General features: G+C 37.7%; 2 protein-coding genes across 2 annotated transcripts; one reads left to right on the plus strand and one right to left on the minus strand.

The window, feature by feature from the left end:
- The first annotated feature begins 268 nt into the window (after positions 1-268).
- LOC126768047 (probable cytochrome P450 313a4) lies at positions 269-2787 on the plus strand. Its single transcript, XM_050485927.1, has 8 exons — positions 269-473; positions 539-742; positions 817-1002; positions 1300-1369; positions 1438-1552; positions 1620-1778; positions 2002-2425; positions 2492-2787. The coding sequence occupies exons 1-8, from the start codon at positions 299-301 to the stop codon at positions 2653-2655; spliced, it is 1497 nt and encodes a 498-aa protein (XP_050341884.1). The 5' UTR covers positions 269-298; the 3' UTR covers positions 2656-2787.
- A 3035-nt stretch (positions 2788-5822) lies between these two features.
- On the minus strand, positions 5823-9602 carry LOC126750924 (probable cytochrome P450 313a4). The gene is made up of 7 exons (XM_050460721.1): positions 9416-9602; positions 9219-9338; positions 8989-9150; positions 7028-7116; positions 6798-6956; positions 6139-6562; positions 5823-6073 (listed from the first exon to the last, which is right to left on the minus strand). Exons 1-7 carry the CDS (start codon positions 9588-9590, stop codon positions 5910-5912), a joined length of 1293 nt encoding a protein of 430 aa, XP_050316678.1. The 5' UTR covers positions 9591-9602; the 3' UTR covers positions 5823-5909.
- Positions 9603-13895: the final 4293 nt, after the last annotated feature.

A 13895-nucleotide genomic window follows, 5' to 3' on the forward strand; every position in this document is an offset into this window, starting at 1 on the left:
TTTCGCAAATTATACTTTTTCTTGTCTAAGTTCCAGGCGATTATATAAGTACTTAATGTTTGCAGGCAAAATTTGAAAATAAAACTTATAAATAAACCCAATAATTTCTACCGATTGTCCCTTTTTTTGTGATTAGCTGTTTCACACCCGATTTTATCGCATAGCAATTAATGCCAAATGATATTCTAAGACAGCAACTACACATAAAATGTATATAAAAGCTTTCCGCTGTGGAATCAGTTCTTTTCATTAAATATTCCGTGCTGAATCGTGGTGTCTTCAACGTCTCAGTGCGAAAATGAGTGCTTTAATTAGTATAGAAACGCTAATTATAACGGCAGTTCTTCTCTTACTCTACGCCAGTTGGCGCTTGCGCCAAAAGCAGAAATACTATCGCAATGTAACTTCAAAGTTGCCCACCATTGGTGGTCTACCGTTTATTGGGCAATCCTATCATTTGTTTAATGCCGAGAGTAAGTATTGTCACAAGTTGTTGTGCTGCAAAACTAAAAGAGATTGAATTATTATACAATTACAGCATTGTACGGTAAAATCAGTGCCGGCTTTGAGAGCATGAAGACATCGACGGCTTGCATATGGATGGCAACAACGCCGTACGTGCTTACCATCGATCCCGAGATCGTCAAACTCGTCACAACCGCGCCTGAGTTCCTCAGCAAAGCCAGGGATTTGTATACACACTTTGATAACGGTGTATTCAATGGCATCATCGTAAGTCCAGGTGATGACTTATAACTTCTATAGGTATACATTTTCTTTGATTTTTTTTTTTTTTTTAATTTTTCGCACAAACAGTAAATAAATGGAAAACCAGTCGCAAGGCTATCAGTCCTTTCCTTGCACATACTAATATTTTGGGTTTGTTTCCTTACTTCAATGAGAATGCAGTCAGTGTGAAGAACAAGCTTGAAAGATTGGCTGGGCTAGGTGAACAAGATATTTATACAAGTATCAAAGAATGTGGCCTACAGCTGAGTCTTCGTAAGTATATAGCGATGAAAATTTCAAAGTAAATTTTTTAAATGTTAATAAACACAAATTTAAAGACCATGAAATAACTATCCCTCTGCTTTTCTCGAATGGATAGCTGCAAAGTATCTTTTTTTATTTTATAAAACGTTTATAAAGATATGTGGTGGGCTTAAACCCCACTTGTGTTTATAGAGCACGTTACCTAAATAATTTTGAAACTCGAGTTTGTATGCTACTTTTTTATTTATAAATCCAATGCAATACTTTAGATGCACGTACTTACTTTTCATTTTTATTAAATTTCAGTAACTATTATGGGTGTAAAGATAGAAGAAGGCAGTGTGAAGTGCAAGGAACTCCTTACGGCATTTACTGAGTAAGTTACGTTGATCGGCCTACCACTTAAATAATAAAAAACACAATACACATTAAACTGCCCTACAGCCTTTTTGATCACATGTCCAAAACCATCGTACTCAATGCGTTTGGCCTAGGCTTTCTATCTAATACTCCACATTATAAAAGAACAGTTAAATACTTGCAAGCGTTAGTTCGAACTGTAAGTAGAAAAATTCTACAAATGTAATAAATTAATATATATAAATCAATCTTATAAATCATTGCAGCTGATAAAGGAAAATCTTGCAGAAAATGTTGAGTCGGAGACCATAAGCTATTTTGAAGAGAACAGACACTCGATGATTCATTTGGCGCTAAAAGCACTGCAGAAGAAAGTATTTAGCAAAAAGGATGTGGAAATTGAGTGTTTCACAATGTTGGCTGCGGTAAAGCTATTACAATTTTGAATTTTAAATATTTTTATTTTTTGCTAAGATTCAACAATTTCCAATTATTTTTCACGTAAATAGAAAAGCAATATAATACAGTCCAACTGCAGTATTTTTCGTTAAAAGCTCTTTTTACACTTTTAGAGCTATAAAAAATGGTCCAAATGTTTTGAATTTATACATATATTTAATACTGAGCCACGTCCCCCTATAATTCCAGTCGTACGAGACCTCCGTTAGTGCGGCATACACTTGTCTGGTGATGTTGGCAATGCATCCTGAAATACAGGAACGTGTTTTGCAAGAGATTCGCTCTGTGTTTCCAGATGGAATTACAACCGTTGAGTATGACGATTTGAAGAAATTTCCCTATTTGGATATGGTCATATCGGAATCATTGCGTTTAGTACCACCAATAACAATACTAGGACGGGAAGTTGAAAAAGACATCGAACTCTGTCCCGGTGTAATATTGCCCAAAGACGCACAAGTTTATATACTAACTTACATATTGCATACGTGTAAGGAAATTTGGGGTCCAAACTCACACTGTTTCAATCCAGACAACTTTTTACCCGAGAACATTGAAAAGCGTCACCCGTATTCTTACATGGTGTTCTCGAAGGGCCCACGCAACTGTATTGGTAAGAGCTGAAATTATTTCGTGGTTTTTACGTTAATCGACTTTTACATCTCAATTTGTCTGACAGGCTTTCGTTATGCTGAAATCACATTACGTATCATGTTGATCCATTTGGTACGTAATCTGAAATTTTCCACAACTACTAAATTTGAGGATATCGTTTTAATACCAAAAGTTACAATGACTTATAAAAATGAACCACAAATAAGCATAGAGGTCAGAGCAGAATAAATAGGAAGAATTGATATCATTCGACATAATTGCACTATATATATATGACTAATTGATAATGTAGCTATTCGCTTTATACAAATACATATTATATGCAGGTGTACAGTGAGCAAATAAATGGTATATTCAGGATGTGAGTATGTGTATAATTATTTAACTCGATTTTTGAAGAGCTCCAAATAGATCGCTTCATTAGACTCATATTTCTTTATCAAGTTGGAAACAGAAAGGAATCGTCAAATAAAAAAGTATTGAGAATATAATGCCCAGTGTGTTTCCAGCCGAAAATACAATATTTCCGTTCGTCGGAGGTCTGGTGATACGAGATCTAATACATTAAATCAGCGAAGCAGAAGTGTCACTGTTACTCTCCGTAGTTCCCCCCCCCCCTCGTGAATCCGCGGCTGCGCACAGATATTATGGAACAAGAAGAAGAACTTCCATTAAAGTTTCGAGTTGGAAAGACTGGTATGATTATGATTATTTACTACTTTTGCCACTTCAAGAGTTTAATTTATGAGAGTTCAGCTGTGTTAACGTGTAACACTAGTATACTTACTCGATATACATAGTATACTTATGCCAAATAAAAAGCACTTTCTATCGCACACTCTGTATTCAATAATTATTTCACTAACGGATTATATGTATTAGTATAACAATTTTATTAAAAAATTTATAAAAAATTTATAATTTTTTTTTTGTATTGGTTTCCACGCACTGACACCGCGGCGAAATCCGGGACTCACGTCACTACGTCACTTTGGCGGGAAGTCACAAATAGAAAAATGCGGAGGTTGCGGTTTTAGGAAAAATAAATAATTGCGGGTCGACCGTCTTTCTTCACGAATGAAACGAAAAAGAGAGCGATCCCGTTCGGATCTATCCCTTTTGATAGTTTGGGTGGTGAATATTAGATTATTCCGATTCGTCTCGTTGATGATTGTGTGGTTGTTGTGTTGTAATAATGAGCGGTGTTAGGTACTGTGTTTTATGCGTGTGTGTGTAATGGTGTGTGCTGTGAACTGTTGTGTAATGAGGTGTTGTGACGTGACGTGATGCGATGTGGGATGTTGCAGAACGTTTATAGCTCATGTGAACAAACTGTATATCGTATAAATGATCATTCTGGCAAACTGAACGATCAAAATCAAGTCCTTGCATGGAAACCTTCTTAATTTGACAAAATATTTTTCCGTAATATGGTACGGATAATTTTGGAGTCCACATATTCAGTATTTGGTTTCGTTAAAATGTACAGTCCGATTTCAATAATACTTCGGAGGTACTGTTAAGAGGGGGGAAAGGTTTGATAACTTTTTTTTCCACTTTTTTTATTTTTTTTTTTTCTGAACCATCAACATCTCAAGAATATTGTGTTAAAGTTTTAGGTCATTCAGAGAAAAACTAATGAAGTTACAGCAAGTTGAATAACGGTACCTTCCAGCTACCTGCGCTGAGCGGTGAAAACTTTGAATCGATTCTCCCAAATATGTCATTTTTAAAGTCGGTGACCAGCCTACAGAAAAAATACCACATCGATCGGTTTGAAATTTTGTACAAATATTATACATATATATAACTCTCGAATGACGTCGAGTTATTCCAAAAAATTTAATTACATTAAATTTAAAAGAAATCGACGTCAATTGAAAGATAAACAAATAAACTAAAGAGAGCATTTTGATTTTTTGATTTCAGATGATCCAGTGACGCTGTAGGCTGGTCACCGCACAAAAACTTCTTTTCGAGGTGCCTGCAGAGATCGCTTATAAATCCGTTATTCCTCGCTATTTTCCGATAAAACTTTTTTTGAGTATCCTTCAGATGTACTTTCATAAAATAATAAGTAAAATTAACCTACAGCAATAATGTTTTTCAAAAAAATTCATGAAAAAATGTCTTTTTTCGACGAAACAAAAAATTGTGCCCAAGTTCATCGAAAGCGGCTACTTTGGCGAATAAAGTCGCAAAGGTACAAATCGCATATTGGTCAACCGCTAATAGAAGTTAGGCTGTATAACAAAGACGGTACTGCGCAGGAGGAAGCTGTTGCCCCAAGAAATATCACGTTGCAACCTTGTCGGCAAGAAGCGCAGCCGTGAGACCACCTTGCAAACTCGAATAGTTTTCGGAAAACCAAAAAAAAAAAAGGAGACCTCACAATCTGCCATATAGTTCTCTGCGTTTCTCCAGACTGGACAAGGAAGTCAAAGCAAACTGATTGGGTGGCTTTAGTGCAAATCAACAACGAAAAGGGCAAGACGACACACATATCTTCGTCGATTTCAAAGCTGCTTTCGACAGCACGAAAAGGAGCTGTGCCGCGTATCGCAAAACTAATACGGCTGTGTGACGTTGAACAACACGAAAAGCTCCGTCAGGATCGGGAAGGACCTCTCCAAGCCGTTCGATACCACGAGGTCACAAGGCGACTTTGAAGTAGTAGATGCAGAATTTCGTCTCTTTTATAGAGTGTAAACAAGTATTAACACCACCAACAATGTCAGCCTACGAAATCAAACAAAACGCAGGATTGCTCTTGCAGTCAACAGGTGCTACTTCGGACTGAGTAGGCAATTGAAAAGGAAAGTCCTCTCTCGACGAACAAAAACCAATCTCTATAAGTCGCTCATAATTCCCGTCCTGCTATATGGTGAAGTGGCTTGGACGATGACAGCAACCGATGAGTCGACGTTACGAGTTTTCGAGAGAAAGGTTCTGCGAAAGATTTATGAACCTTTGCTCATTGGCCACGGCGAATATTGCATTCGATGGAACGATGAGCTGTGCGAGATATACGACGACATTGACATAGTTCAGCGAATTAAAGACAGCGGCTACGCTGGCTAGGTCATGTTGTCCATATGGACGAAAACACTCCAACTCTCAAAAAAAATTCGACGCAGTAGCCGCCGGGGGAAACAGAAGAAGAGGAAGACCTCCACTCCGTTGGAGGGACCAGGTGTAGAAGGAACTGGCTTCGCTTGAAATATCCAATTGGCGCCACGTAGCGAAGAGAAGAAACGAGCGCTGTTGTTAACTCGGCTATAATCGCGTAAGCGGTGTCTACGCCAGTTAAGAAGAAGAATAGTTTTTGACGAACGAAACATTAATTTCCGAACATTAATCGATAAATAATTTTTTTGGTCACTATAGAACAGTATATTTTATTAGTTTTAAGTGAATAGTTACAGTTCCTAAGAAATCATATAGAATATGTATACTCGAATGATAACATCAATCAACACAATTTAGTTTGCTCTGACCTCTATGCTCAATGGCGGTTGGACTTTATAACGCAGTGAAATATGTGGCACATGAACGATATCTTCATATTTAAAAGTTGTGGAAAATTTTAAACTTCGCACTGCATGTATCACTGCGATACGTAACGAAATTTCAGCATAACGAAAGCCTGTAAAATAAATTGTTTAATAAATAAAAAAAAAAACTGCGAAGAAATATAATTTCCACTCTTACCTAAACAGTTCCGTGCGCCTTTCGAGAAAGGCATGTATGAATATGGATGCCGCTTTACAATGTTCTCGGGCAAAAAGTTATCCGGATTGAAACGACTTGCGTCCGGACCCCAAATTTCCTTGCGCCTATGCAATTCGTAAATTGATATAGCAATTTGCGCACCTTTGGGTAGTATTACGCCTGGACAGATTTCACTGTCTTGGGCGGTTTTTCGTGCGATAAAGGATATGGGCGGAGCTAGACGCAATGCTTCCGAAAAAAACATATCCAAATAGGGAAGTTTCTTCAGATCCTCATATTCTACGGATATAACTTCGATCGGAAACACAGAGCGTATCTCCTGAAAGACGCGCTCTTGTATTTCGGGATGCATAGCCAACATCAACATACAAGTGTATAGCACAGCAGCAGAGGTCTCGTAGGACTGGAAAAAGGAAAATTATATTTTCTTGAAATTTGTATAATTTGTTTAGAGATTGAGCATTAAGTGAAGTAATTTGATTCAACTCTAAAATGATTAAATGCTAGTATCCGATTCTCTTCCAATTCATGTTAAAGACATATTCCAAAAACTTTTCATAGCATCTTTTTTAAATCCTTAATTTCTTCTGACATTCTTAAATGGAAATAAAAGAATTACATAAAAATTTGAGCTTTACCGCAGCCAACATTGTGAAGCCTTCCACCACTACTTGTTTTTCACTAAATAATCCCTGACGCATGGCCTTTACAGTTATATCAACCATCGCTTGTTTGTCTTCTACGACATTGTTCATGGCCTCTGACTCAAGTTGTTGTGCAAGGTGTTTTTTAGTGAGCTGCAATTATTTTCAGAAATGAAATAATGTATAAATAAATGACTTTTATGTGATATAATTTTCTTACTTACAGATTGTACTAAGTCCTTGAGGTATTTACGTACTCTGTTGTAGTGTGGAGTTCGGGATAGAAAAGCTACACCGAACAGCTTGAATGCGTCTTTTGGTTCATATTTTTTAAATACACTAGTTTTTTTTATAGTTTTTGTGAATTAAGTACAAATACCGTTTAGACATCACTTACATGTTAAATGCTTGTACACTGAAACAAATGTGTCCTAAAACTATGGAAAATTTACTTGTTTTAAGGAAAAAATGGGAATGAAATAGCACTAAAGACATATCTTCCTTAAGTTAAGGAAACACGATTCTACTTTTAAGTACATATGGTTTCCTTAAAAAGAGGAAAATATTGCCTTAAATTAAAGGAAATTTTCTTAAACGAAGAACATTGTTGTCTTTAATTTAAAGTAAAGACGTTCTTAATATAAGGCCATCAAATAAAAACCACTTCCTTAGATTAAAAGGTCTTTGAATTTAGAATTAAGTCTCCCTGTCTTTACATTTAATACTAATGGAATTGCCTTAAATAAAAATGCAAAAACTTATTTTTTTTCATTTATTTCATTTCATTGTTCTTAAAATTAAACTTATGTTTTAAATACTTATTATTATTTACGTTATAATACTTAATAATAGGGAAAATAATATCTTTTAAATTAAATATATAAAAGTTTTGCAATTCTCCTCCTGTTAAATAAGACTGAAAATGGCTCTCAAATTTATTAATTTTGATTTCATTGCATTGATTAGTTATTTCATTATTTAGATTTTCATTTCATAATTACCACTCCTTGTTCTATTTGCCACTCCTTCAATCTCTGTTCAAAAATAATTTTGCGTCCCAAAAGTTCTTTGGGGAATAATTCATTAATGTGGCTGCTCTGCATAAACTTTAAACTTTCCTCCGTAATGTTGTGTTCTTAAAAAAAAAAACAACAAAAATTAATACAAAGCAAAAACGTTCGCGGCGCCTTTTTTCTTGTGAAATATATTCAAACATACATACATGCACAAAAATTTAATGTACATACATATGAACGAGTACATATACATTTTCAAAAGGCACATGTTTGCACTTGTATGTATCTATTTCACAATATTATTTTCACACTTACCTTTCAGTAAACCGTACAAATCTATTAAATCAAATAATTCCAATATTTTGTACACTTTGTCCACTTCGAAACCAATTTCCATATTTGTATTTGACATATTTTATAGCACATAAAGAAATTCCATCACTCACTTGTCACTGTTCAATAAAATATGATTATCGCTGCTTTATTTTGAGAGAATTCATGTCTGCTTGCATTAGAGTAAAGAGAAACAATCCATGTATGCTTGAACTTAAAATAAGGAAGCATGACCTTATATCAAAGTTTGAGTTAAGTAAATAGTCGGTTCACATAAGGTTGAGTCATCCTTAAATTGAATAAATTTTTACTTGTTGAAAGTTCAAGTAAATATTGTCCTTAAACCAAGTAAAATTGAACTTCTTTCATTTACAAAGTCTAAAAATGACTTGCTTTCAGTACAATTTTACTAAAATATAGGAAAATGCCATGAACTTAAAATAAGACATCGATTTTCTTATTTTAAGTACGATCGTCCTAAAATTGAAGGGTACGACTTACTCAAATTAAAGGAACTTTACATACTTTGAGTAAATTTTACGATATTTAAGTATATTTTGAGCTTTTTAAAACAAGGGCGCACTTTCCTTAATTCTAGTTTGTCCATTATTTTCAGTGTATAATTTCCCTGTGACTGTCCCTAATTTCTTCCAACTTCAAGCCCATAATAGTTACTAAAATGTTATAAAGATTGGTGGTTCGGATTCAGTAAGTGTATGCATCAGAAGCATATTGTTTTTATATTGTTTAGTAAACACCAAAAACAGATTTGTAACCTACAGTCGAGTGTAAAATTCAAAGTCTATTAATATTTAATAAATGCTCTACACAATCACAAGTAGACTTGATAATTGTATAAATGTCCTGTTCACCTTGTCCAACCAATCTTTCAAGCTTATTCTTTAAACTAATTGAATTGAAGGCAGGAATCCAGGCAACGTTGTTATTATGCGCAAGGAAGGTGCTTATAATCTTACGATCGGCTTTCCATTTTTTTGCTGCTCGTATGTGAAATAAAAAATAAAATTAAAGGGAAATTAACTCCTACGAGGTTTGGCACTATTACCTGGGGCAACGATGAGTCCATTAAATACACCGTTCTGAAAGTGTTTATATACTTCTTCGGCTTTGTTAAAGAATTCAGATGAGGTCAAGACATGCTTGATATGAAAATTATGAAATATTTCTGAAATCGTATACAATTAATGTACTCTTTACTTCCTCTGCTCTGTTGTGGTAACAGCATTTTGTCACAAAACTTACTATTTACATCAAGCATTTTATAAACTATTCCAATAAAAGGAATACCGTAAACGGTGGGCAACTTAGAGGTGACACCGCGATAGTATTTTCGCTTCTGATACAAACGCCAACTGGCAGTGAGTAACAGAATAACTGCCGTTATAATCAGCGTTTCCATTCCACTTAAGATACTCATTTTCGTACTGAGAAATCAGCAAAAACCGAAAGCTGCACTAACTTTTATATGAATTCCGTAAGTACGTTTTTTTTCTAAGAATATCATTTAAGCACCTTAATTACTGTGCAGTCATGTCAGGTATTTAAAAATTAATCTACAAAAAAATCAATAGGAAACAAGAAAAAAACGTTAACTTCGGTTGCACCTAAGCTAAATACCCTTCACAGGTGCATTTCTATTAGTAACTATGTGTCCAGTTTGTATGGCAGCTATTTGCTATAGTGCGCCGATCTGAACATTTTCTTCTGATATTACATTATTTCTATAAACAATAACTCATACCAAATTTCGTGAAAAGTTTTCCATACAAGAACTTGATTCCGATCGATCAGTTTGTATGGCAGCTATATGTTATAGTGATCCGGTATCGGCAGTTCCGACAAATGAGCAGGTATTTGATATAGGTTTATGTATTGCTAACCATATGCGCTTTTATTAAAGTAATTTTTTAAGCTTTATATAGGTTATATTAGGTAATACTTGCCAAACATAGGCCTACTGGACCTTAGTAATGCCAGATGGATGTTCAGTTTAGTTTTTGGTGAAGCATTCGTGAACTTAAGACGCGTTCTGGATAGTGCTGGAAACAGGCATAGGAGGTATTCCAGAGTCTCGTTCATGCCAACTTCTCTGCATTTATTCTCATTACTTATGCCCAAACGCCTCGCAAGTGATGCCAGTAGGCTGTCCGGCAGTCCTTTTGAGACCGCGTGAGTAAGCTGTCGATGTATCCGCTCCTTTGGTCAGCTTTATACAATAATAATAAGTAATAAGAAGTAATATTCCCATTAATAGAACTCTCTTAATTAGGTCGATTATTTAATAGCTATAAATAGATTTTCTCGGATAATAGAATGGCCAACATGATTGTAATCCATTCAACGGCAACATTTTTATACTCTTGCAACATGTTGCTACAGATTATAATGGTTTTGTTTACCTAATGGTTGTAAGTAGCACATAAAAAGTATAGAAATCAGAAACCATTCTTATTGCATGGTTTGTCCGGAAAGAAATAGGACTGATTTCTTCTGCCGCCACTTTACTTCGAAGCGTGCGCGTACCGACTGGATTCGGTAGAGAGCGTTCCTAGCTAACGAACGAGCGGCTGGTCGCGCGACGTGTTTCTGTGAATGATGCAAGCCGAAAATGCAGCGTTCGTTAGAGCAGAGGTAAGCGATTAAATTCTGTGTGAAATTCGGTAAATCTGCGACAAAGACGTTGGATATAATCAAGCAGGCTTACCCAGATGTTGCTTTAGCAAGAAGTGGTGTTTTTCGGTGGTACCAGGCCTTTTTGGAGAGCCGGGAAGGGTCGCTGATGAAGACCGTGCTAGGAGACCTGCGATTTCGACAAACACCGACATTGTGCCTCGCGTGCTCACAGTTTTGAACTCAGACCGTCGACCAAGTATTCAAAATCTGTGGTTCATGACTTGTGCGCACGGTGTGCGCGAAGATGGTCGCAAAAGTGCTCACTGACGACCAGAAGTTGCGGCGAGTGGAAGTGTGCCATGAAAATTTGAACAAGTGTGAAAGAGACCGCCACTTTTTTTCATCACGTAATCACATGTGACGAGTCATAGATCTTTTAGTCTGATCCCGAGACAAAGGCAAGCATTTTGAGACGACAGGGTGATCCAAGCAGCATGCCCCTCGGTTCTCAAGACTATTCCGGAGAATTCCTTCCGTGTAGCCTTCAATGCTTGGAAATCGCACTGGCAGAGCTGCATCGATCTAGAAGGAGCCTGTCTTGAAAGTTTTTAAAAAATTGTAAGGATTGGTTCAATACATTTCGACTCAGTCCTATTACTTTCCGGACAAACCCTCTATATCCGCATAACACTTTGCGCAAAGTTTGCACAAGTACAGTCCTTTACGCCCAAAAAATAGCGAATTCGGACTTCGAACTTCCAAGTGACTTTTTATCACATACCATATCTGTGTAGTATATACATACATATTAGAATAAATGATGTGCGTGAAGAGCTGAGTCGATTTATCCATGTTCGTCTGTGTGTCTGTCTGTATATACGCAAAATAATCTCTAAATTAATGAGATATTGTTCAAAAAATTTTGCACACGTTCTTTACTCCCCAAAAACCACGCTTTGTCGGAATCACTCATATCAGACTACAATAGCATTGATTTGCCATACACATTGACGGATCGAAACGAAGTATTTGTAAGGAAAACTTATTCCTTTGACATGGTACCCTTAAGAAATTTGGAATGTATTATTATCCAAGCCAATATCACAAACTCCAAAGAAATTTTTCAGATCGAAACCCTAGAGATCTCTTTATTTCCTTTCATTTAAAAAAAACTCACCCATGAAGGGTGTTATATCTTCGGTACAGACGTAGTTTATATTTCGGTGGACACCGATTGTTTTGTGAATAATAAATTCTCCTTCTAGATCGAATTAACAACGGCCCTCGTTTCTTCTCTTCGCTACGTGGCGCCAATTGGATATTCCAAGCGAAAGCAGGTCCTTCTCCACTTGGTCCTTCCAACGGAGTGGAGGTCTTCCTCTTCCTCTGCTTCCCCGGCGGGGGAATTTTTTCAGAGTTGGAGTGTTTTCATCCATCCGGACAACATGACCTCGCCAGCGTAGCCGCTGTCTTTTAATTCGCTGAACTATGTCAATGTCGTCATATATCTCGTACAGCTCATCGTTCCATCGAATGCGATATTCGCCGTGGCCAATGCGCAAATCGTAAATCTTTCGCAGAACCTTCCTCTCGAAAACTCGTAACGTCGACTCATCGGTATCAATATCATCGGCATACGCCAGCAGCTGTACACTCTTATAGAAGATGGTACCTTCTCTATTTAGTTCTGCAGCTCGAACTGTTTTCTCCAGGAGCAGGTTGAAGAAGTCGCACGAGAGGGAGTCGCCTTGTCTGAAACGGCTCGGAGAGGTCCTTCCCGTTCCTGACGGAGCTTTTCGTGTTGCTCAACGTCACTTCACACAGCCGTATTAGTTTTGCGGGGATACCAAATTCAGACATCGCGGCATAAAGACAGCTCCTTTTCGTGCTGTCGAAAGCATATTTGAAACCGACGATGAGGTTGTGTGTGTCGATTCTCCTTTCACGGGTCTTTTCCAATATTTGGCGCATGGTGAATATCTGGTCGGTTGTTGATTTGCCAGGTCTAAAGCCACACTGATAAGGTCAAATCAATTTGTTGACGGTGGGCTTTAATCTTTTACACAATACGCTCGATAGAACCTTATATGCGATGTTGAGGAGGCTAATCTCACGGTAGTTGGCGCAGATTGTGGGGTCTCTTTTTTTATGGATTGGGCATAGCACACTTAAATTCCAATCGTTGGGCATGCTTTCGTCCGACCATATTTTACAAAGAAGCTGATGCCTGCACCTTATCAGTTCTTCGCCTCCGTGTTTGAATAGCTCGGCCGGCAATCCGTCGGCCCCAGCCGCTTTGTTGTTTTTCAGGCGGGCAATTGCTATTCCAACTTCTTCATGGTCGGGTAATGGAACGTCGGCTCCATCGTCATCGATTGGTGAATCGGGTTCGCCTTCTCCTGGTTTTGTGCGTTCACTGCCATTCAGCAGGCTGGAGAAGTGTTCCCTCCATAATTTAAGTATACTCTGGGCATCGGTGACTAGATCACCTTTGGGGGTTCTAAAAGAGTATGCTCCGGTTTTGAAACCTTCAGTAAGCCGCCGCATTGTTTCGTTGACACGTGAGCTCTTCGTACTCACGCATTTCGGCCTCTTTCTTTTTCTGTCTGCAAATGCGTCTCGCTTCCCTCTTCAACTCTCGGTATCTATCCTATCCCGCACGTGTTGTGGTCGATCGTAACGTTGCAAGGTAGGCAGTCTGTTTTCTCTCCGCAGCGACACGGCACTCTTCGCCATACCAGCTGTTCTTTTGCACTTTCCGAAAAGCGATGCTTTCGGCTGCAGCTGTACGTAAGGAGTTTGAAATGCCGTCTCACAGTTCCCTTATACCGAGTTGCTGACGAGTGCTCTCAGAGAGCAGGAGTGCAAGCCGAGTAGTAAATCGTTCGGCTGTCTGTTGTGATTGCAACTTCTCGACGTCGAACCTTCCTTGCGTTTGTTGACGTGCGTTTTTTGCTGCACAGAGGCAGGTGCGAATCTTGGTTGCAACAAGATAGTGGTCCGAGTCGAAGTTAGGACCTCGGAGCGTGCGCACGTCTAGAACACTAGAGACGTGTCTTCCGTCTATCACAACATGATCGATCTGGTTGGTGGCTTTTCGATCCGCAGA

Source organism: Bactrocera neohumeralis, chromosome 2, assembly GCF_024586455.1.
Source record: "Bactrocera neohumeralis isolate Rockhampton chromosome 2, APGP_CSIRO_Bneo_wtdbg2-racon-allhic-juicebox.fasta_v2, whole genome shotgun sequence".
Taxonomy (NCBI): domain Eukaryota; kingdom Metazoa; phylum Arthropoda; class Insecta; order Diptera; family Tephritidae; genus Bactrocera; species Bactrocera neohumeralis.

Coding starts and splice junctions, on each gene's coding strand:
- LOC126768047 (XM_050485927.1), top strand. CDS start 299: ATGAGTGCTTTAATTAGTATAGAAACGCTAATTATAACGGCAGTTCTT. Junction 1,370..1,437: donor CTCCTTACGGCATTTACTGA/GTAAGTTACGTT, acceptor ACTGCCCTACAG/CCTTTTTGATCACATGTCCA. Junction 1,779..2,001: donor GTTTCACAATGTTGGCTGCG/GTAAAGCTATTA, acceptor CTATAATTCCAG/TCGTACGAGACCTCCGTTAG.
- LOC126750924 (XM_050460721.1), bottom strand. CDS start 9,590: ATGAGTATCTTAAGTGGAATGGAAACGCTGATTATAACGGCAGTTATT. Junction 9,151..9,218: donor TGGACTCATCGTTGCCCCAG/GTAATAGTGCCA, acceptor ACATACGAGCAG/CAAAAAAATGGAAAGCCGAT. Junction 7,117..8,988: donor TACAATTATCAAGTCTACTT/GTGATTGTGTAG, acceptor ATGAACCAAAAG/ACGCATTCAAGCTGTTCGGT.